Here is a 27,294-nt window from a genome sequence, read left to right as displayed (position 1 = left end):
GGGGAAAATCTCTTTTGATCAATTCTCTAATTTTAAAACCAGGAATGCTCAAACAAGCTCTGCTTGCCACATAGGACTGTTGTGAAAACTGTGAAGACCAGATGAGATTGTTTCAGAGTATTCTGCAAACTGTGATGCAATACTGGTCAAAAGCAAGGGTTTAGGGACTGGGGTTGTGGTTCAGTGGTTGTGGTTCAGTGGTGGAGCACTTGCCTGTATTCGTGAGGCTCTGGGTTCGATCCTCAGCGCCATGTAAAAATAAATGAATAAAAATAAAGATGTTGCACCTAATACAACCAAGGGTTTACCCAGTTGAAGTAAGTATGGCTCTTTTTATTGGTTTAATTAACTAACCAGAAAATATTTATCAGGATTCTAATGTTATTGAGGGCTATTCTCTCCAAAGCCCTCCTGTCTTAGATGTTTTTCTACCTATTCTAATAAGAATAATATAGAATGTAAACTCCACAAGATTATAGTGTTGGGCTGTTTTGTTTAGCTCCATCTCCTTACTTGTGCAAAACAGGTGCTCAGCAGATATTTTTGAATGAAGAAAGGGAAAAAAATTAATCGCTGCCCTTCAAGACAATTAAACTTGAGGTGAAACATACAAATATCCACAAGGCACCCAGGCAGGTCACCTGTAACAGATGGCAAAGAAAGGGTAGGGCTTCAGAACACAGCTAGCTCTTGCGGAGCACCACAAAACACAACTCCCTCCTTTAAGTGAAAAAGTCAGGACACACAGAAGTAACCATTCACAGCTAGTAGCTGGTACAAAACAGCAAAGAGTCCTGGGAGGGTCTACTTCAAAAAGGACAGTGTGAACTGTATTAACAAAATAAATCTTTCCGGAGCTGGAGCTGACACTGGGCTTGGTGGAAACGTAATGCAAAACAGACCAAGACTTGGGGAAAATATTTTAGGCAGTTTGGAAAATGCGTAGTAACCTATGCCTCTTGTGGAAAGATTGCCAAGGTGAGGCGACCTTGAGTTAGTGAGCGTAGGCAGAAAAAGGTTTCGGAGAATGGTTTCACCGTCCAGCCTCCGAGCGTCCGACCGAGAGAACAGACCCTGTTTCTTTACAATACCTGTACATATTTGGTTTTCCTCCAGTAGAGGGATAGGGGTGGGGGTAGAAGTCTAGGGCGTCTGGGCGGGGCCACGCGGGCCCTGCCCTCAAGGACTGGAGGCCGGGCGAAGGGGCGGGGCTTCCGGTGGCAACGGCACTTGGGCGTCGGGTGACGCCGGGCGGGCGGATCGTCACGTGACACGGAAGTGACTCCGAACAGGAAGAGGACGAAAAAAATAACCGTCCGCGACGCCGAGTCAAACCGGACCCGCAGCCACCATGAACAGCAAAGGCAAGGACTGGGGGCGGCTGGGGCCGTCGCAGGGGTAGTGCGGGTCGGGAGCGAGCGGATTCGGAGCCCAGGGTCAATAAACGCCAGGTCTGGGACGGGCTGCGCCGCGCCCCTCGGCCGGCCGCAGTCCTGGGGGCTGCAGCTGACGCCTTCGTCATTGCTTAACTACCGCTGCTCGCTTCGTCCCAGTCCTTTAGCTCTTAAACTCTGTGGCGCAGTTTGGAGCTGCGGGCTCCGATGTGTGGGGGGGCCTTGTCATGATGGACATCTTCAGGAGCAAATGGGGAGCTAGAGCAGGGATTAGGGTGGGCCAATGGAGAGCTGGCAGAGGCGGGGCGCCCCGCTTAAGAACAACAGGCAGGGCACCGGGCTTAACTAGTGAAGTGCCGGTTGGTGGGCGGCCGGGGCCTACAAGGACCCTTTCCCCCTTTCTTGCGCATTCTTTGCCCTTCACTGGCGAGGCTAGATTTTACCCCTGCCCCTGTGATTGTACCAATGTATTTTCCAGAACATGATCCCTTTCACTTTTTCCCGATCTCAGGGTTCACTTCCATTCACGTACTCTCTTTATTTGGAAGTCGACCTTGAATAAGAATCTGCGAGGCAAATAATTAGAACCACCGTTACTCATAAAGTCTGGGGTGGTTACAGCTGGGCCTGTGAAGACTACTCAAGAGCAGAAGCACCGTAGATACATCAACAGTCCAGAACCTCAGGAACGGGTCCCCAGATTTGTCCTGCATTCCGGAGGGGGCCGTTTAGATTTTTCCTTTACATCAGTATGCTAGTGGGAACAGCGCCTTTCCTGTCCAGTCAGAACCCAGCACCTTCCATTTATAAAGATACAAAGACAATGCTTATTTTCTTGGCTTCAGAAGTCAGGCCTTCTGGAGTAGTCTATAAATCTTCTGCTTCTTCCACTAAGTTAGCTGTAGGGTATGTCTTGCTTAATTTTGGTAGCTCTGTATAGTAGGCAACCTATATTTTTTCTTGTCCTCTAGGTCAGTATCCAACGCAGCCAACCTACCCAGTGCAGCCTCCTGGGAATCCGGTATACCCTCAGACCTTGCATCTTCCTCAGGCTCCACCCTATACTGATGCTCCACCTGCTTACTCAGAGGTACTTTTGAGTTTATCAAACTTGAACTGGTTGAGAATACTGTTGGACAATATTTTCAGTCCTTAAGTCTGCTCTTAGAAACAGAAGTGTCCACATGAGTAATCTAAAACAAAATCCAGCAATTTGTTGGAGTTGAGACTGCATTATCTGACTATCTTATGTTATTCAGCAAGTTATTCTGTACAGGTTGCTGTTAAGAAGATGAGTTTGTGGGCTTTTAGCCTAACACTGGCTATAGCAGGAAATGATCCAGAATATTGAATGCCAGTGGAAAAACAACTTGTATAACATAAAAAGTGTAATCTGCATATGGAGAGTTCAGAATTGACTTGTTAAAGAGATTTCAAGTAGATATGTCACAGAGTAACATTTTGCTTTCTCTTCTGCCCCTTTTAGCTCTATCGTCCGAGCTTTGTGCACCCAGGGGCTGCCACAGTTCCTACCATGTCAGCTGCATTTCCTGGCGCCTCTCTGTATCTTCCCATGGCCCAGTCTGTGGCTGTTGGGCCTTTAGGTTCCACAATCCCTATGGCTTATTATCCAGTTGGTCCCATCTATCCACCTGGCTCAACAGTGCTGGTGGAAGGAGGGTATGACGCAGGTGCCAGATTTGGAGCTGGGGCTACTGCTGGCAACATTCCTGTGAGTATGACCTTATCAGAAGAAACTCAGCCCATATATTTTAACATTTTGCAGTGACTTCATTCTCTTATCATCCTGGAAAATCATTGCCAGTATTAGTGCAACTATTGCTATCCGATAGGCAAAAAGTGGTCAGGGGGCAGTAGAACTGTGGCAAGTGATGAGCATCTGGCACATTCACTGGGGTCTGAGTTAACCAGATTGCTTTGTTTTCTTGCCTCATGAGTCCTGCTTGCTGCTTTTCCAGTTCATTTTGGTACTGCAAACTAGTCGAGTAATGCTCTTCATTCATTCCATAAGCATTCACCTGATATTTGCTATCAGCATGATATTGTATTAGGAACTGGATGATTAAAAAAGTAGAATGCATAATCCCTAGAAAGTAGCTTTTAGAAAGATAGGGATTTTAATTTTCAGTGTCTCCTGCTTAGTTCCCCAGTGCATGGGATTTAGAGCCCACATGGTCTTTGCTAAGGCCATCTACTCAGGAACCGTATGCTAGAGATGAAGTGGAAATGGTGTCATTAGCAAACCTGTAGTTAGTATAGTGGTCTGATTAAAAACTAGAGGGCTAGGATGTAGCTCATTGGTAGAATGTAGGTTTAGGTGTGCAAAGCCCCTCAGCATCCCCAAAACACAACTACCTAGGGATCCTGTGAGATCTGTCCCTGTTTTGGGAAAATGAATAGGAGTGATTTTCTACCCTGAAAATTATTTGGGGGCTGGTATCCATAGGCTTAATCTTGGAGCTAGAACTCTTTGAATGAGTGATAGACTCCCTTTCCTGTTTGTGTCTTGGGTTCACAGAGAAAATACACCAGCTTTAGGACTCAATGTGGTGGCAGCACTAGCTCCTTAAATGTTATTGGTTAGCACTCTGCCATCTTCTTAAGGTACTCTGCTTCACCCATGTCTTCTTCCCTTTGCCCATTCTACCTGTCCTTTCCTTTCAGCCTCCGCCTCCTGGATGCCCTCCCAATGCTGCTCAGCTTGCAGTCATGCAGGGAGCCAACGTCCTCGTAACTCAGCGGAAGGGAAACTTCTTCATGGGTGGCTCAGATGGTGGCTACACCATCTGGTGAGGAACCAAGGCCGCTTCTGTGCCGGGAAAGACATCACATACCTTCAGCACTTCTCACAATGTAACTGCTTTAGTCATATTAACCTGAAGTTGCAGTTTAGACACATGTTGTTGGGGTGTCTTTCTGGTGCCCAAACTTTCAGGCACTTTTCAAATTTAATAAGGAACCATGTAATGGTAGCAGTACCTCCCTAAAGCATTTTAAGGTAGGGGAGGTGTCCATTCATAAAATGAATGTGGGTGAAGCAGCCCTAAGGATCTTCCTTTAATTCCTCTGGAGTAATACTGTACCATACTGGTCTTTGCTTTTAGTAATAAAACATCAAATTAGGTTTGGAGGGAACTTTGATCTTCCTAAGAATTAAAGTTGCCAAATTATTCTGATTGGTCTTTAATCTCCTTTAAGTCTTTGATTTATATTTCTTGTTAAATGAAATGCATTAGTTGTCTGCCTCTTCCTTTCCATCCTCTGCCTCATGTGCCATCTCCAACCCTAGTCTTCCATTCCTCCCACCAATCTCCATTAAATCAGTGGTGCAGGACAGAAAGCCAGTCAGACTTGTTTCCTTCTCTCCTTGCACTTCTCCCCACTTGCCATCTTTTAACTCGTCTTTCACAAGGATCCTCTGAAACCCCCTCTGTGCCCCAAGCGCATTGCTTCTGCTTTGGCATCTCCTCAGGCAAAACTAGAGGGTGCCTTTTGGACCCTCCTCATAGGTTGTCTCTGCATACACAAACCTAACCTAGTTTGCTTTGGTGCCAGAAACAGCTTTTGTTTTAACAAAGGATATCAGTGCAAACTGTCCCATAAAAAAGTTTGTTTAAAATATGAGGGGCAAGGAGGAGGATGCATTTCAAAGGCTTGACATTAGAGCCAAATTAAAGGGAGTTTTCAGATCAAAAATTGGTTACCATTTTTGTCAGTGTCTGATGCTACCACTCACAGCTCCCAAGAATTCCTAAACTGGTTAATAGGGTCATATGTGAATGCTTCACTGTAAAATGACTTGAGTCCAGTGAATCTCATTAGGGTTAAGAATGTTTCAGGGATCCTTAATATTTTGATTTTTGTTTTCTGAAATTGGATTTTATTTTATCTTATAATTTCAGTTCATCTAAATTTTGTGTTCTGTACATGTGATGTTTGACTGTACCATTGACTGTTATGGAAGTTCAGCGTTGTATGTCTCTCTCTACACTGTGGTGCACTTAACTTGTGGATTTTTTATACTAAAAATGTAGAATAAAGACTATTTTGAAGATTTGAATAAAGTGATGAAGTTGCATTACACCTCACTCCAAGGATTCTTTACTTAGCTTGTTTTTAGATCTATTCTGCATATAACTTCTTTTATATCTCAGCTAGGTGCTGCTGCTGTTCTGTTTTCTTTTAAATAAATGCAGGAGTACAAGGCCAAGATTTGACTATTTTCATGAATTTCACTTTAGATGTTACACCTATTTTCACTTTATTACCTAAACAACTTTCATATTCTGGGATTCTGAACCTAAACTTACTAAGGGAACAAAATTGGTTTCTCCTTACTTGCTCTGCAGTTCAAATTGAGGAAAATGTCTTAGTATTGCAATCCCTCTATACATTCCGGGTGACCTTCAGTTAGTTTTCCCAAAGCTCTGTGTGGGGAAATACTGGAATCTAGGCTGCCAAGATTGATTGCTCAGCCTTTGGATCTTGGGTTGCTTGAGCTTGGACAATGAAGTTAATACATAAAGACCTTGAAGGAGGGCTAGCTTAATTCCAAAGTAAACAATATCTGAGGAGCAATAATTTATACCAAAATATTGTACCTTTTAAACACCTCATTTTGAAACTAAATTCAAGAAGCTTCTTAGATCGACTGTGAGGAAGCTGGTGGAAAAGGAGGTGGGTAGATTTTTCCTTGTTCCCTCTGTGTATACATATGAGATTTGGGACCCACTGACCCTTGCCAGCATGGAGACAACCAACTCATCTCCCATGGTATGTTTCTGATGATGCTCTTCTGGGACAAGCTTCCTGGACCATTCACTGTCTCAAACTGCTGATATAGTTCTAGGGTCCTTATTGTTTAGAACATATGCAAATGGGTTAAACAGCAAAACAAAATGAGTCAAAAAAAAGTTTAAGCAAAGATAAGTCAGAATGTAGTTACTCCTTGCACATGAAAACCTGATTTTTATATCAAAAAGTTTAATTTGGCTAAAAATAGCATAAGATTGTTGGGGAACATGGAAAAGGGGGCTCAAACCAAGGGATGCAGCACATTTATCAGGAGGTAAGATCCTCTGAGTCTCCTATCCCTCCTAGCAGGCTTTTCCTATAATATTGAGCCTCTCAGAAGAAATTCTGTGGTATCTCCACTAGGGCTATAGCTAGGTGACCAGGTGAGGGAACAGAGTATAGCCAGTGACACTCTTTCCTCCCTTCAACCTGTTAAGGCACATACTCAAATGTTCCCTAGTATAGCCCCACCTTGTTGGCAAGTCACAAACACCAACTCTAGTACATGGCCTGGTTAAAAACATAAGCAGTTTTCTTCATGTCCCTGGTCATGGACTGGGAGTTCAGTCCTGTTGGCATTTGGGTCTGTGCCCTGGAAGGAGCTTGGAATTGCCCACATCAGTGTCATTCACTGGCTTCAGATAAAGTTTCCCCTAATAAATTAAATAGTTGATGTGTTAGCACTGGAGCCAGGAATTAGCTCCTTGGGGCTGAGAATCATTAGATGAAATACTCTTCCTTCTCTCTGCCCTTGGCTGAGTCACTCTCCATCTGGAGGATGGTGCTGGGCTCGCCTTCTGCAGGTTCGTAGGTGACGTAGCTGCCTTTGTTCTTGTACAGGTAAAAGAAGATCAAGATCACGACCGAGAGCAGGGTGAGGAAGACCACGGTGATAACAACTTGGAAAGGAGAGGGAAAATGGAGATGTTTCAGGATTGAGGACCTCTCAGGGGTTTACTGGGTCACCTGAATTAGATGATTTCCTCACTCGTCCTAAGAGTTCTCTTTTTTAGTTAATGTCCACTTTCAAATTTACATTCCCCCACCAAGTCCAACTTCCACGGTACATGGTACCCATGGTATCCAGGATCTCCTATTTCTTAAGGAGGCAAAGCTTTTTTTGGAGGTGGGGCAGTATTAGGGATTGAACCCAGGGACACTATATCACTGAGCTACATTCCCAACCCTTTTTATTTTGAGATAGGGTCTCACTAAGTTATTGGGGGTCTTGTTAAGTTGTTGAGGCTGGCCATAAGACTGCATTCCTCCTGCCTCAGTGTTCTGAGTCAGCTGTACCACCTTGATCAGCAATGACACAATGCTTTTTGTTTTTGACAAAACAATGTCCCTCCCAAACCAGTTCCTGATGATTATGATGAAAATGGGAAGGAAGTAAGTAAACATGTTATCCCAACAGGAAGGGTGTTTTTAAATCCGTAGCTTCCGGCAGAGTTTCTCTGATCTTTCCCTCTTCTTCACTCACTTAACAAGCCATATATATCCTCATTCCTACCCACATACTTAAGTGTAGTGTCCATATGCACCAATGCCTATTTGTGGTCACCTCTCAGCCTACCATTTGCCAGCAGTGCTTCTGACAGAAGTTTTTTATAGCCGTGTGAGTGCAAGAACCTATATGCCAGAATGAGCCCATTAATGGATTTGGTCCCTGATGTTGTGATGTTTTTTTCCTAGTTCTTGGTTCATCCCACCAGGTTACAGGATGCTCTGGAGCAAGAGGGCACTTGATCCCAGCGGTCCTTTGGATTTGGTAAAGAGCCTTTGTTACCTGCAATAAGTGCTGTGCTGGCTTCTTCAGCTTCTGGGGACAGGGCCTCGGTGGCCTGCAGAAGCGGGGTGGTCAGTTCTGGAAAGTTCAGAAAGTGGAAAAGAAAATGGTGTAAATTCTTTTGTTCTGAAGCATATTTGTCCCTCAAATTTCATTACCTCACCTTTTCCCCTATTCAAAAGGTATCATTCAGCTCTTATAGGAAATCTGAATAGAAAAACCTGGAGAACAGAGGAAAAAATAAACTTCTTCCCAACGACAATGAATCTTTGCCTAGGTCAGTGGTTAAGAGAATGAGCTTTTGAGCCTGACTCACTGGGTTTCAAATGTGAGCTCTGTTCTTCACTACTGTATGACCTTGGAAAAATCACTTAACCTCTCTATGCACCAGTCATTTCATATGCAAAAGGCAGGTAATAATACTTTATAGGGTTATTGTGACATAGTAACAGGATAAGTCATTATTAAGAATGTGTGTGTGTGTGTGTGTGTGTGTGTGTGTGTGTGTGTGTGTGCGCGCGCGTGTGTTTTGGCAGTTACTGGAAAATGAACTGGGGGTGCTTTGCAACTGAACAATATCCTCAACCCACCCTACCCCCAACTCAGACAAGGTTGCTCAGGCTGGCCTCAAACTTTCAATTCTCCTGCCTCAGCCTCCCAAGTGGCTAGAATTATAGGCATATGCCAATTTTACATGTTGGCAAGAATACATATTTTTACATCAGTGAAATCAAATGATGAGCATATGTACCTGTATAGCTATTTATATTACAGTATTATAGTATGTACATTCTTTTCAGGGTTCTCTTTATAATCATTTAAAAAAAAATTTAGTCGTCAATAGACCTTTATTTTATTCATTTATTTATATGTGGTGATGAGAATCGAACCCAGTGCCTCACACATGCTAGGCAAGTGCTCTTTATAATCACTTTTAATTAATAAAATAATGATCCCCATCCTCACTGAAAACCCTTTTCTTATTTCCAGGATAGGCTGTATACTTTAAAAGGCTCTGAAACAGGCCTCGCCTGTCCTAAAATCTATCCTGCACCCACTTCTGCAGTGTCCATTTATCCTTCAGAGCCTGAAAACCCCAGCTAAGTCATTACCAGAATTGGGGCACAATAAAACTGTAGCCTCCAGAAGTCCCTTTAAAATGTTTCCACGGGAAGTCAAGAAGCCCTTCAATTCTTTCTTAATTAGTATTTTAATGTAACGGCTTGAAATGGTAAAATTAAGTAGAGGTTACTACAGGTTAGAGTTTATCCAGCAAAGGCACGTGGCTGACCCTGGAATCACCCTGGTGTTCATTCAGTAAATAACCACAGCAGCACTCTGGACCGTCCACACTTGGCCAGGCAGAGGAAAGCAGACAGGGAGAGCTTCACAGAGCCTACCCTCCACCACACCCACAGTTTCCACAGTTCTGAACCACAAAAAGCATAACAAAGGAAATCCCACATTTAAAAAAGCATTTGGTAGAAGGACCTAATGCAGTCTTCCAGCCAGAGGTGACTTCCCAAGGAAGTAATATTTGAACTGAGAGTTGAAGTAGAGGTAGGAGTTCGCTGGATATCCAGGATAGGGCACATTGTAAGCAGAGAGAATAGCCCGGATTAGAGCTCTGAGACTCAAAGGCCAGAATGGCTGGCACAGAGTATGAGCATGTTCCTGCCCAGTGCCTGACACCTTCAGGTTTCCATCCAGGGCAAATGAAATTATGTCAACAATAGTGACTTGTAAGCCTGTGCTAAGAGGGGTCAAGAGTCTTGAGGGTTCTTTTCACACAGGCCAAGGGGAGCTTTATGAATAGTTCTGGCCCTGTAACAGAGAAAGCAAAGGTAGGCTCCCTAGGGTACTTCCTCTTCCTCTTCCAAAGACCAGGCCAAACCCTGGCCAGGACATACCATTAGGAATGTTAGTGTCCTCGGTCACCTTTTGACTTTGATTTGTTCATTCACATCTATTATTCATGGAAACTATACCAACCAACTTTGCAAGGCTATATGTGGACTAAATGAGAAAACATGTAAGTATCATTATAATAGGTACTACTTAAAGTATCATTTAAGGTAACTATATGCTTAGTGATTAAAAGGAAAAGCTGTTTTGGGCTTGAATCCTGCCCAGCCAATTACAGGATGACCTCAAGGAAGTATGTGCAAGAATCTATATGACAGAATGAGCCCACTAATGGAGTTGGTCCCTGATTTTGTGAACCTCAGAGGTTTCTTCATTTGTGAAATGGGAATGGGGTGGGCAGTTTCTAGGATGGGTCCTGAAGATCCTCACCTCCTAATACTGACACCATGTGTATCTTCTAGTGTGTGGGATGGATCCAGTGACTTGTGGTGAAAGTGATGGGATGTCACTTCTGAGACTAGGTTTCACAATCCTGAGTTCTACTAAAAAGATGTCCTGAAGATTTTCTACTTGGTTATTACCTCAGACTGCCTCTTCTCAATTTTTAGGGAGGATCCCTAAAAATCTCCCAGGCCCACACTCCATATTCCCACCATTGATTCAAAGGCTGCTTCTAGTTTTGCCTTCCTTAAACATATAAGAATTTAAGACACACAAACACTGAGAATGTTAATGTATGTTTGAGGTCTAAATATAAAGATGAGTCATTTCACTTCAATTAATCAACAATATACTCTGCACCTACCATGTGCCAGAGACATTGACATAGAAGCTGAGAATGTACCTGTGATGAGGTCAACCAGAGACTAACCATGGAGCTGAATTTTAGTATGTTTTAGATAACAGATACAGAAGAATCCCTGGAAAGAGAATCTGAGAGGGAAGGTAATTCCTGTTTGGGAAATTCTGCAAATGAACCCAATTATAACAACTGCCAGTTACTAAGACCCTAATTTGTGTTAGGTACTTCATATACATTATTATTAATTAACACCATCACTTCAAAGTGGGAGTTTCTGTTTGCTGATGTGGACCCTGAGGCCCAAGGAGAGTTAAGAGGCATGACTCATATTCCACATGAAGTAAGAGAGATGGATCAAGATCTGAATCTAGGACTACTTATCTCAAAGCCCAAGCAAAATATTCATGCCAAATGCTTCTACTACTGTCCTTTTCTTTCCCAATAGTGAAACGTAACTATAAGGCAACACAAACTTTCCAAAATGTTTAAGGGTTTAAAAGGGATACAGGTGGGCTCGGGATGTAGCTCAGTGGCAGAGCACTTGCCTAGCATGTACAAGGTCCTAGGTTTGATTCTGAGTGCTGCCAGGAAAGAGAGAGTGAGTGAGAAAGAGTCGGGAGAGGTATGGATACAATCAAATACAGATTTAAAGTGAACTTGATCATAGGTGATTGGTCAGGAGAAGATAATGTGCATACCAGTGTAATGTGGACAGCATGTTCATTCATATACAACTTTCCTGGCTTTAGTTCTTGACCTGACCAGAGGCAAGCTTTCTCACAACTAGAAAACCTTATGTGTGGTGGGGAGGCAGGGGAGAGGTGGTACTGGGGATCAAACCCAGGGTGCTCTACCACTGAGCTACATCCCAGCTCTTTTATTTTAGAGACAGGGCCTCACACTAAATGTCTATATTGGCCTAAAACTTGTGATCCTTCTGCCTCAGGAGAACATTTTATCAATATAGGAAGACCTTGAGAGAAAAAAAATTCAATAGAATGCCTTCTTTGGATATAGTTGGTTTCCACTTCTATTATGCCATCTGTAGAAGCAGTAAACACAGATGAGGGAAGTGAAAAGCAATTTACCTTGAAACTAAAATAATGAGTTAATGAAGAAGACATACCTTCCTCAGATATTTTATTTTTATTTTTAAAATTTTTTTAGTTGTAGATGGACATGATACCTTTTTTTGTTTATGTATGTTTTTATGTGGTGCTAAGGATTGAACCCACTACCTCACACATACTAGGCATGTGCTATACCACTGAGCTACAACCCCAGCCCTCAGATTTTCATTTTTAATGAAAATGGTCAGTACTAGAAGTGAAGTCTCTCTGGAATCTACGTCTAGAAGGAAGCACCCAGCCCTGGCTGCAAACGACTGACTGGGACTCAAGGTTCAAATGCTAGTGGGGACTGAATTCTGCCAATATTTTTATTGGGGTTGTTATATTTGATCAGAGCGTTGGTTGCAATGTTCTGTAAGAATTGTGCTGTCTGCCCCACTGCTATTTTTTCCTGAAGTCTTTGTTCAATAATGTAATTTCAGAATGAATTTTTTTTTAAAGAGAGAGGGAGAGGGAGAGAGAGAGAGAGAGAGAGAGAATTTTTTTAATATTTATTTTTTTAGTTATCGGTGGACACAACATCTTCGTTTTGTATGTGGTGCTGAGGATCGAACCCGGGCCGCACGCATGACAGGTGAGCGCGCTACGGCTTGAGCCACATCCCCAGCCCCAGAATGAATGTTTTAAAAAATATACGTAACGTTTTCTAGCAGAAATGCCTACATTAGAGGCTGCCAGAGACTTAGAAGAATAGTGTCAGGAAGCTATATGTAGTTCAAAGTCGCAAACAAATTTGAAGGACAATTTCAAAAACATTGTATTTGGAATCAGAACATGGAAAGAGCTAGACTTGATGTTTGGGACTGAAGATGTCAAGTTGGAGGTAGGAGAAAGCAGAATTCCCCCAGCACTTTTTTGCCTCTGTTTTCGATCAAAGAGAATGATTTTTACACTATGGAGCAGTAGGAGCCTTGGGGAATGGAGAAGTGAGATCGAGAAAAAGGAAGTTTCCCAGAAAGTGCCAGGCCAATCTAAAAGGGGTCCAGAGACATGATAGTCAAGGGATCTGACAGCTTGTAAATAACATCTCTGTTGGAAACATAGGAGCTTCTGAGGAAGAGAAAGGGGCCAGGAACCTGAAGGACTGAGGATTGAACTCAGAGGTGCTATACCACTGAGCTACATCCTCACCCCTCTTGATTTTAAGACAAGATCTCATTAAGTTGCCCAGATTGGCCTTAAACTTGTGATTCTCCTGCCTCAGCTTCCCAGGTTGCTGGGAATACAGGTGTGCACCACTGCACTTGGCTAGAAGGTGGATTCTGTAAATAACTAGTGAGCTTGACGGGCTTCCCCAGCAACATTCTGGAACAAGTTATTAGGGCCTGCTTCAGGGGCCTTGAACTCAGAAGAGCAATCATTAAGGGTAAGTATGGGACCACCAAGAGCAGGCTGGGGCAGGCAAGCTGTGTAGCCTTCTTAGACTGAGATTCTAGGATTGTAGACAGAAATTAAAAAGTTAATTCAATAAGCATTTAATGAGTGTGAACCCTGTGCTAGGCTCTGGGCACAGATCAGTGAATGAACCAGGAAAGAGCTTCTACCATTACTGTTCCTCCAAATACTAAATAAAAGTATCATAGATCCAGTAATCCCATTTCTGAATATATATACCTAAAAAAAATGAATGGGACTCAATGATATGTATACCAGTGTTCATAGTAGCATTATTTACAACAGTCATAGGTGAGACAATCTAAATGTCCATCTACAAATGAATGGATAAACAAAATGTGTGTGTCTGTGTGTTCACAAACTCAGTGAAATATTATTCAGCCTTAAAAATGAAGGAAATTCTGACATGTTACAACATGGAAGAATTTGGGGGCTGGGTTATGGCTCAGTGGCAGAGCACTCGTCTAGCACATGTGAGGCACTGGGTTTGATTCTCAGCACCACATAAAAATAAATAAATAAAATAAAGGCATTGTGTTCATGTATAACTAAAAATATTTTTTTAAAAAAAAGCATCTGGAAGATATTTTGCTAAGTAAAACAAGCCAGGCACAAAAGGACAAATATCTGATTCTACTTATTCTACTTATCTGATTCTACTTATATTGATTATCTAGAATAATCAAAATGCATAGAGACAGAAAATGGAATGGAGGTTGTCAGAAGCTTGGAGAATATGGAATGAATGTTTAATGGGTGTAGTGTTTCAGTTTGAGATGATGAAAAAGTTCTGGAATGGATAATGACAACAGTAAATGTCTAACAATGTGAATATATGTAATGCACAGGGCTGCACACTTAAAAATGGTTAAACTGAGCTAGGCATGATGGCTCAAGCCTGTAATTCCAGCAACTCAGGAGGCTGACACAGAAAGATGGCAAGTTGGAGGCCAGTCTGGGCAACTTTGCAAGACCCTGTTTCAAAATAAAACTGAAAAAAAAAAAAAAAAACAGGGATGGGGGCGGTGCTGGGGACATAGGTCAGTGGTAATGTGCTCTGGGTTCAATCCTCAGCACATCCCCCCCCCCCAAAAAAAAAGATTAAAATGGTAAATTTTATGTTATGTATAATTTTACCACACACAAACAAAAACCCTTCTCTTCATACAATTTGCATTGTTATAGGGAGAAGATGGTAAGCAATAAACAAAATGCATAAGTAAAAATAAATACAAGCAGGAAAGGGATAGGGAGTAGGGATGCGGAGTGGGTTACAATTTTAAGTATGGAATCCGGGAAAGCTTTACTGATGAGGCAATTTGAGTAAAGACCTAAAGAAGATGAGGGAGGCAGTCATACAAAGATCTGGGAGACGAATATTCCTGGCAGAGAAAACTGAAAGTTCAAGTTAAAAGTACTTGGGCTGGAGCATGCTGGGCATGTTAAAGGCATAGGATGGAACAAGAGGAAGAGGAGACGACGTCAAGGAGATAACTGAATATGGGCCTAGTAGGCCACTAAAAGGACCTCAGTTGTTTTTGGTACCATGGATTGAACTCAGGGGCACTCAGCCACTAAGCCACATCCCCAGCCCTATTTTGTATTTTATTTAGAGACAGGGTCTCACAGAGTTGCTTAGAGCCTCACTTTTGCTGAGGCTGGCTTTGAACTCGTGATCCTCCTGTCTCAGTCTCCGAGCCACTGGGATTACAGATATGTGCCATCACACCCAGTAGGACCTGAGTTTTATTTTTGTTTTGATACTGAGGATTGAATCCACTTCACCCCTGAGCTACATCCCCAGCCATTTTTATTTTTTATTTTGAGACAGGGCTCACTAAGTTGCCAAGAGTCTTGCTAAGTTGCTGAGGCAGCCTTGAACTTTCAATCCTCCTGCCTCAGTCTTCTGAGCTGCTGGGATTTCAGGCATGCTACCTTGCATCTGGCAGGGCCTCAGTTCCTCTGTGATGAGAAGCTTTTATAGGTTTCTGAACAGAAACAGATTAAATTTCCATTTTAAAGTAATGCTTTTTAAGCTTTGTTGTTCAAAACAATTTCTTAAGGTTCTTGTTAAAATGCAAACTCTGATTCTGTAGGTCTGGGATGGGGCCTGGAATTCCAAAGACTACTTCTGAAACCCTGAGACCACCATGTTGTGAGGAAGTCCAATTAGTCCAAAGGGGAATAAGAGGTCATGAGAAGGGAAACCAAACACTCATGGCTCAGATGGCATCAACTGTCAGATGTGTGGGGAAGGCCACTTTGGACCTTGCAGCTATACAACTGAGCACAGGTGAAGTCACCAGAGGTATGTCCAACCAACCCAATGAACTGTCAAAAATCATAAATTGATTTTGATTTGTTGTGTTGTGAGCACTGAAGACAACTTTATACCTTTATACATACTAGACAAGTGCTCCAACACTGATCTACACTCTCAGGCAAATTATTATTTTAAGCTATCAAGTTTTGGGGTGGTTTGTTAGGCAGCAACACATAACTGAAGCAGAGATTTATTTTTTATTTTTTGTAGTGCTGGGGATAGAACCCAGGGCCTCCCTCATTCATGCCAGGCAAGTGCTCTACTACTGAGTCATAGCCCCACCCAGGAATTGATCTTAAAAGATTCCTGTGACTATTGTGTGAACAACAGGTTGTAGAAAGGTGGGGGCAAGGGTAAAAGCAGGTTGTACTCTACAAAACTAAAGGGGGGAGACTTTTTCCGGTTTACACAAAAGCCTTGATTGGACTTAGCAGCAGCCCAGTAAGAAAGTGATGGGGTTCCATTCTATTGTGAAGCAAGGACTGACACATTGGATGTGGGGTAGAATCAAGAATGACACCAATGTTTTGGGCCTGAGTAACCGAAAGGAGGTAAGGCATGCTATTATCCAAGATAAAGAAGCCTGAAGAAGAAACAGACTTGGAAGGGACATGACTGTTTATCAGATACACAAGTGCAGATGTCAGACTAGAATTTTAAGAGATTGGGATAGAAGATTAAAACAAAAAACAAACAAAAAGTCCCAACCCATCAGTATACTGAAGATCAATAGGGTGGGTAAGACACAGGCAGGAAGTACACATAAAGAGGGCCAAGGACTAAGCCTAGGGAGACTGAATAGCAGGTAAACAGATCAAGTATGAGGACTGTTCACTGAATTTCACCACATAGAGGTCACAAATGACCTTTGCAAGTGCTGGTGAAGTGCTGAATATAAAACTGTGGTTTAGGGTGGGTTGAAAAAAGAAATGGAAGAAGCACTGGAGGCAAAATATAAATAAACTCTTACAAGAAGTTTTTCTGTGAAGGTGAGCAGAGAAATAGGGCTGTGACTAGAGGGGAAAGGGAGTTTGGTTGTTTTGTTTTAGGATGGGAGAAATGCCAGCATGTTTATGTATGGACAGGAATGACTCATATGAGAGGGAACAATTGATGCATGTCAGGGGAAAGTGGCTAGAACCATGTCCTTGAAAGAAAGGGACCTCATGCACAAATAGAGGGGTTGACTGCAGACAGAAGCAGAGTGGATCCATTTTAATAGCAGGAAATGCAGAGTAGGTGGCACAGACACAGGTAGGAGGGAGATAGGGGTGGGGCTTTGGCAGTTCTCTTCTGAGAATTTGAATTTGCTCAAGAAAATAGGATGCAATGTCATCTGTTAAAAGTGAGGAGAGGATCAGGCATGGTGGCACATGCCTGTAATTCCAGCTACTCAGGAGGTGAAGGCGGGAGGATTGCAAATTTGAGGCTAGCCCGAGCAACATAGAAAGATCCTGTCTCAAAATAAAAAATAAAAAGGGGTGGGGATATGGCTCATTAGTAGAGCATCCCTGGTTCAATCCCCAGTATTAGTGAATGAATGAATAAGAACGAGGATAGGGAGGGGGCTTAAGGAGAGACGAAGGTGCTGCATGAGTTGATAGAGGTCCCCCAAATGTGATAAAATTGTTTATAATATCCTTGTGAGAAGGGGAAACTAATTTAGTCTGACTTTAAGGACTAAGTAAGTGGGGCAGTAAAACTTGTCTGAATAAAATGATGCCAGTATAGAGAGAAGTTCTTCCCTGAGATTTGACCTTAGTTGTTTTGGATTGATACTGTTATGCCAAATCACACCTAGGTCAAGTTAAGACCTTCATGTAATCAAAAATAAAATTATTAAGCCAAAAAACAAGAAAGTCCAATATATTAGGGCAATAATAATGATTATAGCATACACACACACTCACACACAATATGGCATATATATATACTGTATATATATCTAGATCAATACATATCTCCAGAGTTTTTGCAAGGTCTTTGGTTTTGGTGTGCACTTCACTGATACCTTCTACCTGGATTTAGCATGCAGGGGTTTACTGCAGCCCTACTTTGTCCCACTCCTAGACTGCTGAGCTCATTTGCTGTCACAATTTTTAGGTATCCAGGCGAACCATGTCAGATAAGGAAAGTTTGCAAGAGAAAATTCAGGGAGAGCTAGGCTTGAATTCTGCCTTCTAGTAGGCCAAGGGGTGACTATTCAAGAGGACTAAGCACAGAAAATAGAGGGAAAAGACAGATGTCTCCTGGACAGAGAGAAGAGAAAAAATGAACACAGGTTCATGGGCTACTGGAGAGAAAATCTGAACACAGAATAAGAGTTGAACCAAGCTGACCCTCAGGACCTCTCTCAGATTTAATTTCAAAAAATTTTATAAATTCAAAGTGTTGTATAAGAGTTCTCTTCAAATACAATTTTTTTTAAAGACAGAGAGAGAGAAGAGAGAGAGAGAGAGAGAGAGAGAATTTTTTTAATATTTATTTTTCAGTTTTTGGTGGACACAACATCTTTATTTTATTTTATGTGGTGCTGAGGATCGAACCCAGTGCCCCGCACATGCCAGGCAAGCGCGTTACTGCTTGAGCCACATGCCCAGCCCCCAAATCCAATTTCTGAACTGGTAAAATTTCAGCAAAGTCTACAGTTTAATTATAGACTAATCATATTGTACCAATGTTAATTTCTTGGTTTTCACGAATGTATGTGCATAGAAGATAATGTCGTTAGAGAAAACTGACAGTTTGTATAAATCTAAAATTCTGCAAAAATAAAATATTTAAGGATGAAGCCCAGTGATAGAGCATCTGCCTAGTTTGCATGAGGCCCTGGGTTCAACCTCCAGCACTGCCAAGAATAAATAAATAAGAAAATAAAAACTTTGAACCCCTCACACAGTGTCCTGGGAGCTTATGAGCAAGGCCTTCAGGTTCAAGTATCAGAATTATAATCAATATTTATGATCTGCAGTTTATAAAACACACATCATTTTATCTCCACCCCAAGAATGTGCAGATGAGCAAGCTGAATCATGTAGCCATGGATTGCTCAGCAGTTAGCTGAGCGGTGTTTCAAGCCTCTCTCCTCAGTCCACAGGACACTACCAACTCTCCAAGTTCTCTTCTTTGTCTTCAGTTGGGCATTTTATTTACACACCCATTGGATAGTGTTCTCTGTGTTTTATGGCAGAATGGAAAGGGTGTTCACTGTGGCACTGTTTGCAAGAGTGACACATTTCTGAATGTCTGTCAGTAGAGAAATGCTGAAATAATTACAGGCCATCCATTCTGGAAACACCATACAGTTGTTAAAGAGAATATGATAGGGGCTGGGCTGTGGCTCAGTGGCAGAGCACTTGCCTAGCATGTGTGAGTCACTGGATTCAATTCTCAGCACCACAAAGAAAGAAAAAAAGAAAGGAAGGAAGATCCATTGACAACTAAAAAAAAAACCAAAAAACAAAAGAGAGAAAGAGAATGTGTTAGGGTTGGGCATAGTGACATGGGCACCTGTAGTCCCAGTTACTTGGGAGGCTAAGGCAGGAGGATCACTTGAGCCCAGGAGTTTAAGACTAGCCTGGGAAATATATCAAAACCTTGTCCTGGGGTGGGGCTGTAGCTCAGTGGCAGAGCTCTTGCCTAGCATGTGTGAGGCACTGGGTTTGATCCTTAGTATCACATAAAAGTAAACAAATAAAATAAAGGCATTATGTTCATCTACAATTGCAAAAAACAAAACAAAACAAAAAAACCTTGTCCGCCCCCCCGCCCCCAGTCCCTCCATAAAAAAGAATGTGGTAGGTCTACAACATTACCAGGACATGTATGTATGTATTCTGCTTGACAAAAAAGCAAATTGCCATGTAATATGCATAATATGAATAAATCTTTGTAAAAAAAAGAAAATTTAAAAAATCTTTATAAACATGCACACCCATGTCTGTATGTACACAGGAAAGGAAAGGTCTAGAAGGCTTTCACTAAGGGGCTTTTTTTTTTTTTTTTTTTTTTTGGTACTGGGGCTTGAACCCATGGGTGCTTTACCTCAATCCTTTTTATTTCTTATTTTGAGGCAGGGTCTCACTAAATTGCTAATTGGCTTACCAAATTACTGAGGCTGGCCTTGAACTTGTAATCCTCTGGCTTCAGCCTCCTGAGTCTCTGGGATTACAGGTGTGCATCACCACACCCAGCCAACATGTATTAATTTTTAAATGAAAAAAATAGACAACAACAACAAAGTAAACTCAGTTCAGGAAGCCTGGCATGAAAAGGGAAGCAACATGCTTGGGTGAGCTCAGTGGCCGAGCGCTGGCTTAGCATGTGCAAGGCCCTGAGTTCCATCCCCAGCACCTAAAAAAAGGGAGTTGGGGACGCTGGGCTTGGGCTCAGTGGTAGAGCGCTTGCCTAGCATATGTGAGGCCCTGGATTCAATCCTCAGCATCACATAAAAATAAATAAATAAAATAAAGGTATTGAAAAAAGGAAGGGGGAATGGATTAAAGCCTTCCCCCCATTATCTCCTGTTCCTTTCCAGTTTTTTCCTGTTAACTTGTCCAAACAAAGAAATAATAATGCTATTCTCTACCTTCCTTTCTTAGGTTTGGGAAGACTGCAGGAATTTTTTTTTTAATATTTATTTTTTAGTTGTAGTTGGACATGATACCTTTATTTTATTTATTTTTATGTGGTGCTGAGGATCGAACCCAGGGCATCGCATGTGCTAGGCAAGCACTTTACCACTGAACCACAACCCCAGCACCCCCAAGGACCATTTTTATTATAGGTGGGAGACCAGGGCAGAGGACCACAAGATTAAAGGCTCCACCCAAGTCCCAACCAACAGCAAATGACCTTTAAGATCTATTCTGTTCATTCAGTCTTCTTGTTGACACAGATACTGGCTGGTTTCTTTGTGGTCCTTGTTCCCAGGTGGAACTAAAGCTCTTATCACCGAGGCATCAGATCTGTTGCCTCCTGAGGCTGCCAACCTACTTATTTGCTCTAGACCTGCCCAGCAAAAAGGTGACTCCCCCAGTTCTTACCGTGGGAATCCACCCTGGAATTTTTGTCCCTTTCTCCTTCCTTCTCTTTCATGTGTGCCAAGTGGTCCGTGGGGTGGAGTGAGTCCTTGGGAGCAGTAGACCATGACAGAAAGAACACAGGCTTGGGAGTGAGACAGATTTGGCATAAAATCCTGCCTGTCATGATTAACTGCACCATGTTGGGAAATTCTCTCCCTCTCTCTCTCTTTCTCTTTTTTGATGGTGCTAGGGATTGAACCCAGGGCCTTGTGCATGTGAGGCAAGCATTCTACCAACCGAGCTACATTCCCAGCCCAGGAAATTCTCTTAATCACTGAAAATTTCTTAACTTTCTTGAACCTTGGCTTTTGCTTCAGTAAAATGAGAATAAAACCTGCCTCACAGGGTTGTGACAAGGAATATGCACGATGAAAAATGCTTAGTGGAGATGAATGCCTGTAATCCCAGTGATTTGGAAGGCTGAGGCAGGAGGATTACAAATTGGAGGCCAGACTCAGCAACTTAGTGAGGCCCTGGGTCAAAATAAATTAAAAAATAAAAGGCGGAGGTGTAGTTCAGTGATAAAGTACCCTTAGGTTCAATTCAAGAAAGAAAAGAAGGGAAAAGGGAAGAAAGAAGGGAGGGAAGAAGGAAGGAGAAAAATGCTAAGTATCTTAAAATGGTGAGGCTGACTTTGGAGGTAGCTAATATGATTATTAGGTGGCAAGAGATGGGCTTTCCCCGGTGGGGTGGGCAGAGCCCACCAAGGCAAAGTTTCAGTTGTCCTGTTTCTAACAGGGCTGACTTCTGCACTGGGCAAGGTGCCTAGGGTGCACAGAACTTTTGTGGGCCCGTGAAAATGCTTTTTAATGATTTTAATTTTAATTTCCTTTAAAATTTAAGAAGAAACAACAAATTTTAGGTTAAATAATATTAATATTGCTATATTGATTATTAACTATAGGTAGATAACATTATTATATCTTCCTTATGCCAAAGCAATTATAAAATACAATTTTTAACTTTTTTTTTTTTTTTTTGGATGAAGAAGCACACAAAGGCAAATGTGCCAAGGGCCAGAAAGGTTATACATCAGCCTCACTTTCCACCCCTGAAGGATATCTCCTTTAGGATATCTCTACAGTTTGGGCAGAGGGATATGGAGGAGGCATTGGCAGGAAGGGTGGAGTGAAGAGCTGGACCCTCGATCTCATCCTTCAAAGAATAAGCTGTCTTCCTGTCATGATTGCTATTTTTCTTCTCCTTCTTCTTCCTCCTCCTTCCTCCCTCCTCCTCCTCCTCCTCCTCCTCCTCCTCCTCCTTCTTCTTCTTCAAACCTTTATTTATCTGTGTGGTGCTAAGAATCAAACCAGTGCCTCACACATGCTAGGTAAGTGCTCTACTACTGAGCCACCACCCCAGCCCCTGTGATTGCTATTCTTTTCTCCATTTCTGTTTCTGAACTTACATTTGCTTGGACCCTGTGGGTAGGTATTTATATGTCCTAAAATATCACTCATTGGGTCAAGAATGTAAATATCAACAAAACAACAATATAACAACTCAATTAAAAGATGGGTAAAGACTTGAACAGACACTTTCTCAAAGATATCCAGATAGCCAATAAGTAAACAAAAAGATGCTCAGCATCACTAATCATTCAGGAAGTGTGAATCAAAACCACCGTGAGATACTACTCACTGTGGTTTTTACACCCCGTATGACTACTCCAAAAACCCTAGAAAATAATAAGTGTTGATAAAATATGAAGAAATTGGAACCTTTGTACATTGCTGGTAGGAATGTCAAATGGAATAGCCACAAGGAAAAATGGCATGGTGGTTCTTAAAAAAAAAATTAAACATAGAATTACCACATAATACTGCAATTTCACTTCCAGTTATATATCCAAAAGAACTGAAAGCAGAGACTTAGACAGATATTTGAATACCCATGTTCAAAGCGGCATTATTCACAATAGCCAAAAGGTAGAAGCAACCCAAGGGTCCAACAGAAAAATGGATAAACCAAATGTAGCATATACATATGATGGACTATTACTCAGATTTAAAAAGGAAGGAAATTATGACAGATTCTACAACATGGATGAAGCTTTAAGGCATTATGCCAAGTGAAATAAGCCAGACGTAAAAGGACTAAAATTATATTACTCTATTTATATAAGGTATACAGAAGAGTCAAATTCATAGAAATAGAAAGTAGAATGGTGGTTGCCAGGGGTCAGGAGAGGAGAGAATGGGGAGTCAATGTTTAAACCGGGATGGAGTTTCATTTGGGAAGATGAATGGATGGTGGTGATGGTGGCACAACAATGTTTACACTTAATACCACTAAAGTATACACACAAAAATGGCTAAATGTTAACACTTGTAGTATTTATATTTTACCATATATTTTTGAAAAGGAAGAAAGAAAAAAAATGTAAATAGTTCCCTTTTGCTCAGCTCTTAACCAGCCATGCCAACTGCCCAAGTATCACCTCTTTTCCCCCATGGGAAAAAGTCCTGTTCATTCTGGAAGTCCTCTGTCCTCTCCTGCTGAACACTCTCCTGGAAAAGCCCCAGTCTCTATAGCTTCACACATGGCACTACCATCATCTAAATCATGTATTTAGATGCATCCCTTTTTGCCTGGACAAACACTCACATCCTGACAAGGATGCTCAGATCTCTTTCTCACTGAGGGGTCTCAGTGGATTGAGCAAGACTTTTGCTCATTTTTCCTTTTTCTTAGCCTTCTCACCAGACAACTACAAGTCTGAACTGTATTCATCACCATTCATAAGAGACACTGTCTTGGACTTCCCTGGGGGTTATCATTTGCCCATTTTCATATCAATAAACAGGAATGTTGGTTCTAATGACAAATGAGACTGTGCATATGAAAATGAAGGAATATAGGCCAAGCAGTTCTTCCTCTCTCACCCTGTCTAGCAAAAAGCAATCAACAGCGGGGTGCAGTGGTGCACGCCTATAATCCCAATGGCTTGGGAGACTGAGACAGTTGCCAGACTTGGCAACTGCAAGGTGCTAAGCAACTCAGTGAGACCCTGTCTCTAAATAAAATACAAAATAGGGCTGGGGATGTGGCTCAGTGGTTGAGTGCCCCTGAGTTCCATCCCCGGTACCAAAAAAAAAAAAAAAAAACCAACCGTAAATATCTCATAGTTTGTTTGACCCAGCCTGATTATAAAACGGAAGCTGAGAATCCATTTTCAGTGTCATGAGGTAGATCTCTGCCAGAGCATACTTCCAGGGAACAATGGGGTTTTGATACTGGGTCTGTGTAAGTGGAGTGGAATTAGAAGATAGAATCCCTTTCCAGGGAAAGGTGGGTTTCTAACTAGTACTCAATGTTACTAGAGCTTTCTGGATACTAGGCATTGTTCTAGGTGTTTTATATGGACTATCTCATTTAACTGGACAAAGAGCCTCATAAAATTTTCCTTATTTTACAAACCAGGAAACTGGAACTTAAAGGTTAGCTATACTATCTTTTGCCTCCCTATCTTTGAAAGGTTCCTTTTCCGTGTTTAATTATGGGGGTTGCTGCCACACTCTTTGCCACACCTATGAATGATTAGAGGAGTGAATGTAAAGCTGCTCATTTAGGCTTATAAAGAACTTCATAAAGTCAAGGTTATAAAGCTTTAAGTAGTAGGGCCAGAACTCTTCTGGTCCAGGAGACTTCAGAATAAAACTGCCCTAAGGGGCACACACTCTGTAGCCTCCTGCTTTCCAGGATGTTTTCTTGTGTGAGGCAAGCAGGGAGGGCTGAGGCCTCTGAGAATTCCAGGCCTAGTCTAAGGGTAGGAGAGGTAGAACAATTCTCTTGCTACTGGGTTAGGTAAGGCCTTCACCTACCTCCAGGAGAAGGCGTAGTCAGGAGGTCAGTCATTGCTGCCAAGGGTTAAGTACCTTGCAGGAGAGGCAGATCTGTAGGAAGAAGGAAAAAGTCAGTAAAGAGGTGGGTGGGCCTGGAGATTCCTTTGGTGCCAGGTTTTCTGGAGTCCCTTCCCCACTTCCTTTTTCCCTTACAGCTCGCTTGTCTTCAACCCTTCTCTTTGGGTCTCTCTGATTATCTCCTCGGGCTCCAGGTAACAATCTCTCTCCAAGAGCAGATCCGGGGTCCCCCGTATCTGGGGTGTGCCACCTTTGCGACCCGTTCACAGGGCCCCCAACGTTTACCTAAGAAACCTCTTAAGAGCCGAAAAAGTTAGGCAAAGTGTTGCAAATGCCAAAACTATCGGTACCTGGACTATCGGTACCTGGACTGCTACAGCCTGGAGTTTGGGCGGAGCCATCCACTAGGTGTCAGAAGAGGGCCGACAGGGTCAGGCCCCGCGGGGTGGGGACAGGGGGACCATCTGACACCGAGACAGGATGCAGGGGACCCCCAGATGCCTTTCGGCTGGTCTCAAACCCCGGCTTCTCCGTGCTTGGCCCGCTTCCCCACAGTCCTGCCTTCGTTGTCCAGTGCGCCGTCCGCGCACAGCCCACCGAACTCACTGGCGCGCCCTTGCCGAACCCCAACCTGTGACTCCCTCATCCAGGGACCCCCAGCAAACTCCGCCGACGTCGAAGGTCGTGCGTGGACCGTGAGGGTTGGGTGCTCGCCCCGGAGGGCCGCCGCGCCCCACCCCGCAGCCCTCCTGAGTTACCGGCATTCGGCAGGGCTCCGCGCGCAGAGGGGCGCCGGTGCGCGCCGGGCGGAGGGCCGTGCGTCCCGGTACGCCGAGCTGCGGCCGCCCTCGGTTTCAGTTCCTGCCGCGGCCGAGGTGACTGCCGAGTGAGTGTGGGCGACCGCGCTCGCCTAGCGCTCCCGCCTCCCCAGGTCCCCTCCTCCGCGTGCTCACCTTACCAGTCGGACAGGCTGCCCGGCAGGGCCCGACGCCGCTCCGCGGGTCCTTTTGAACTCGACGGGGGCGGGAACCGCAGAGATTCGCGGCGGCTCCGAGAGGCCGAGCGAGAGGGACGGGCGGAGGACCCCGCGCGGGAGGAAGCCGAGGACAGACGCGCAGAGTTAGCGGCGGAGGGCGGCCAGAGTGGGGGTGGGAGCCAGGCCGCCTGGGTGGGACAGGAAAAGAGGACAGAAACCGCCCTCTGCAGGTTCCCTCTGCCTGCCGGACCGCCTCTGCTCCCTAGGGAGGAAAGGCTGCCTTCCTTTCTCCAATTGTCACTGTGCTCTCCGTCCGGAGCCGCTTCCTCTCTCGCCCAGAGGCTCCAGAGCAGATGGGATCTGAACCCCCTGCTAACTGAGGTCCATCGGGTCTCCCCGGGGTTGACGTAATTTGAATTTTTCTGCAAGTGTGGAAAATTACTTATACCTGGTTTGCGTATCATTTATGCAAATTGTCTGGTGTCCCGAAACTTGGACTGTAAGCTAACTTAGGAGGCACACACGCGGATGGTGAGACATTGCAAATGAGGTAGTGTAGTGTGGAGGGTAAGAGTGGACTTTGGATTCAAACAGACCCAGTTCCGCTGCTTGCTAGCTGTGTGACTCTGGACAAGTTAACACCTCCAAATTCTGTTTCCTAGCAGACTTTAGGAGATTTGAAAGTGATCATTGCCTATAAAGCCATTTCACAACCACAGTTCTAGCATATGGTAAGCACCTTAATATAAATGTTAACTAGCACCATACTTTTAGCTCCCTTTTGACTCACTTCTTTGTGGCAGGAAATGTTCCCACATTAATCAGAGTACCTCAATGAGTAAGAGGATGTAATAGTATACAACACAGGCTGTGGAATTGGCTCTGCTGTGTAATTTTGGACAAGTTGCTTCTGTTTCATTTCTTTTTCCTGAAGGAATACCTGTCTCACCATAATATTACTGTGGGGATAGAATAAGTTAATTCATACAAAGCATTAGAGCCTTACCTGGCACATAGTAAGTGCTCAATAAACATTAGCTATTGTTATCCTGGCCACCCACTTAGAGTTGGACTTGTAGTTATTCTGCCTTCCATCCCAGTGATATAGACTACTGTGCGTATTCCTTATTCCTTTAAGTTCTACAGATTTGAGAATCAATATTTATATAGATGATTAGAAAGACTGGTGCCATCAGGTTGTGGGTATTCATCTGGGGAATAAAGACTGAAAGTTTGAGAAAAAGGCATGAAGTGAGAAAAAAAATAGTAAAGCAAGAGTAATTGCTTTCATTCCTAAAGTGTTAGTTGATTTAAAAAAAAAAACAGGAGCAAAAAGAAGAAAAGGGGAAACAAGAAAAAGTTGACGAAATTCACTTCATATTTTTAAAAGGCAAGGCAATATCAGCTAGGAAGAAGTTCATGTGTAGGAAATGGTCAGTTCAACCAAGAACGACAACAATGTGTCATGTAGGCAAGTTGTACATTAGTTAATAAAAAGAAGTTCACCCTAGCTACCTCAGATAAGAAAATATCCAAGAGAAAAGGAAATTCAAACCCTAAGGGCTACATTCCAAAGGAAGACAATTGCTTGCATTTATTCTGGCTAACCAGTTGACCATGAATTGTAGGAAACGTTGGGATCTTTCTTGTATCTGGATTTGTCTCTCCTACAGCATTCTCTGTTAGCAAGTGGCCCAACTGACTCCCTACTGATTTTCACTTTCACAATTTTATTGATGGTTACTAATGATCTCTCATAAGTAGGATTTTTTTTTTCTCTTTAAAATATAACCTTAAGGGGCTGGGGATGTGGCTCAAGCGGTAGCATGCCTGGCATGCGTGCGGCCGGGGTTCGAT

The 27,294-nt window shown here is 43.0% G+C and overlaps 2 protein-coding genes across 7 annotated transcripts; one reads left to right on the top strand and one right to left on the bottom strand.

The window, feature by feature from the left end:
* Nucleotides 1-1,207: 1,207 nt before the first annotated feature.
* On the top strand, nt 1,208-5,503 carry Dazap2 (DAZ associated protein 2). Of its 2 annotated transcripts, none has more exons than XM_005324964.5 (4): nt 1,208-1,364; nt 2,366-2,484; nt 2,881-3,049; nt 4,080-5,503. In XM_005324964.5, the coding sequence occupies exons 1-4, from the start codon at nt 1,352-1,354 to the stop codon at nt 4,400-4,402; spliced, it is 624 nt and encodes a 207-aa protein (XP_005325021.1). In that variant the 5' UTR covers nt 1,208-1,351; the 3' UTR covers nt 4,403-5,503. The 2 variants fall into 2 exon arrangements, with proteins under 2 accessions (XP_005325021.1, XP_005325022.1); XM_005324965.3 differs by having other exon boundaries at nt 2,881-3,126; nt 4,080-4,362.
* An 878-nt stretch (nt 5,504-6,381) lies between these two features.
* Smagp (small cell adhesion glycoprotein) lies at nt 6,382-25,558 on the bottom strand. 5 transcript variants are annotated; one of them, XM_078014682.1, is made up of 5 exons: nt 25,415-25,550; nt 24,597-24,757; nt 24,423-24,494; nt 7,999-8,076; nt 6,382-7,108 (listed from the first exon to the last, which is right to left on the bottom strand). In XM_078014682.1, exons 3-5 carry the CDS (start codon nt 24,454-24,456, stop codon nt 6,930-6,932), a joined length of 291 nt encoding a protein of 96 aa, XP_077870808.1. In that variant the 5' UTR covers nt 24,457-24,494; nt 24,597-24,757; nt 25,415-25,550; the 3' UTR covers nt 6,382-6,929. The 5 variants fall into 5 exon arrangements, with proteins under 5 accessions (XP_077870808.1, XP_077870809.1, XP_040136562.1 ...); XM_078014683.1 differs by lacking the exon at nt 25,415-25,550 and adding an exon at nt 25,220-25,341; XM_040280628.2 differs by lacking the exon at nt 24,597-24,757 and having other exon boundaries at nt 25,420-25,558.
* Nucleotides 25,559-27,294: the final 1,736 nt, after the last annotated feature.

Source organism: Ictidomys tridecemlineatus, chromosome 6 (genome assembly GCF_052094955.1).
Source record: "Ictidomys tridecemlineatus isolate mIctTri1 chromosome 6, mIctTri1.hap1, whole genome shotgun sequence".
Classification (NCBI taxonomy): Eukaryota; Metazoa; Chordata; class Mammalia; order Rodentia; family Sciuridae; genus Ictidomys; species Ictidomys tridecemlineatus.
Note: the sequence above shows the minus strand (reverse complement) of the source record. Positions and strands in the feature narration are given on the sequence as shown.

Excerpts from the sequence above, each read along its gene's own strand:
- Dazap2 (XM_005324964.5), top strand. Across the intron at positions 2,485-2,880 it reads CTCCACCTGCTTACTCAGAG|CTCTATCGTCCGAGCTTTGT; the intron begins GTACTTTTGAGT and ends TGCCCCTTTTAG. Across the intron at positions 3,050-4,079 it reads TGGTCCCATCTATCCACCTG|CCTCCGCCTCCTGGATGCCC; the intron begins GCTCAACAGTGC and ends CTTTCCTTTCAG.
- Smagp (XM_040280628.2), bottom strand. The coding sequence starts at position 24,456 with ATGACTGACCTCCTGACTACGCCTTCTCCTGGAG. Across the intron at positions 8,077-24,422 it reads GACTACGCCTTCTCCTGGAG|AACTGACCACCCCGCTTCTG; the intron begins GTAGGTGAAGGC and ends TGAACTTTCCAG. Across the intron at positions 7,109-7,998 it reads CAGCACAGCACTTATTGCAG|TTGTTATCACCGTGGTCTTC; the intron begins GTAACAAAGGCT and ends CTCCTTTCCAAG.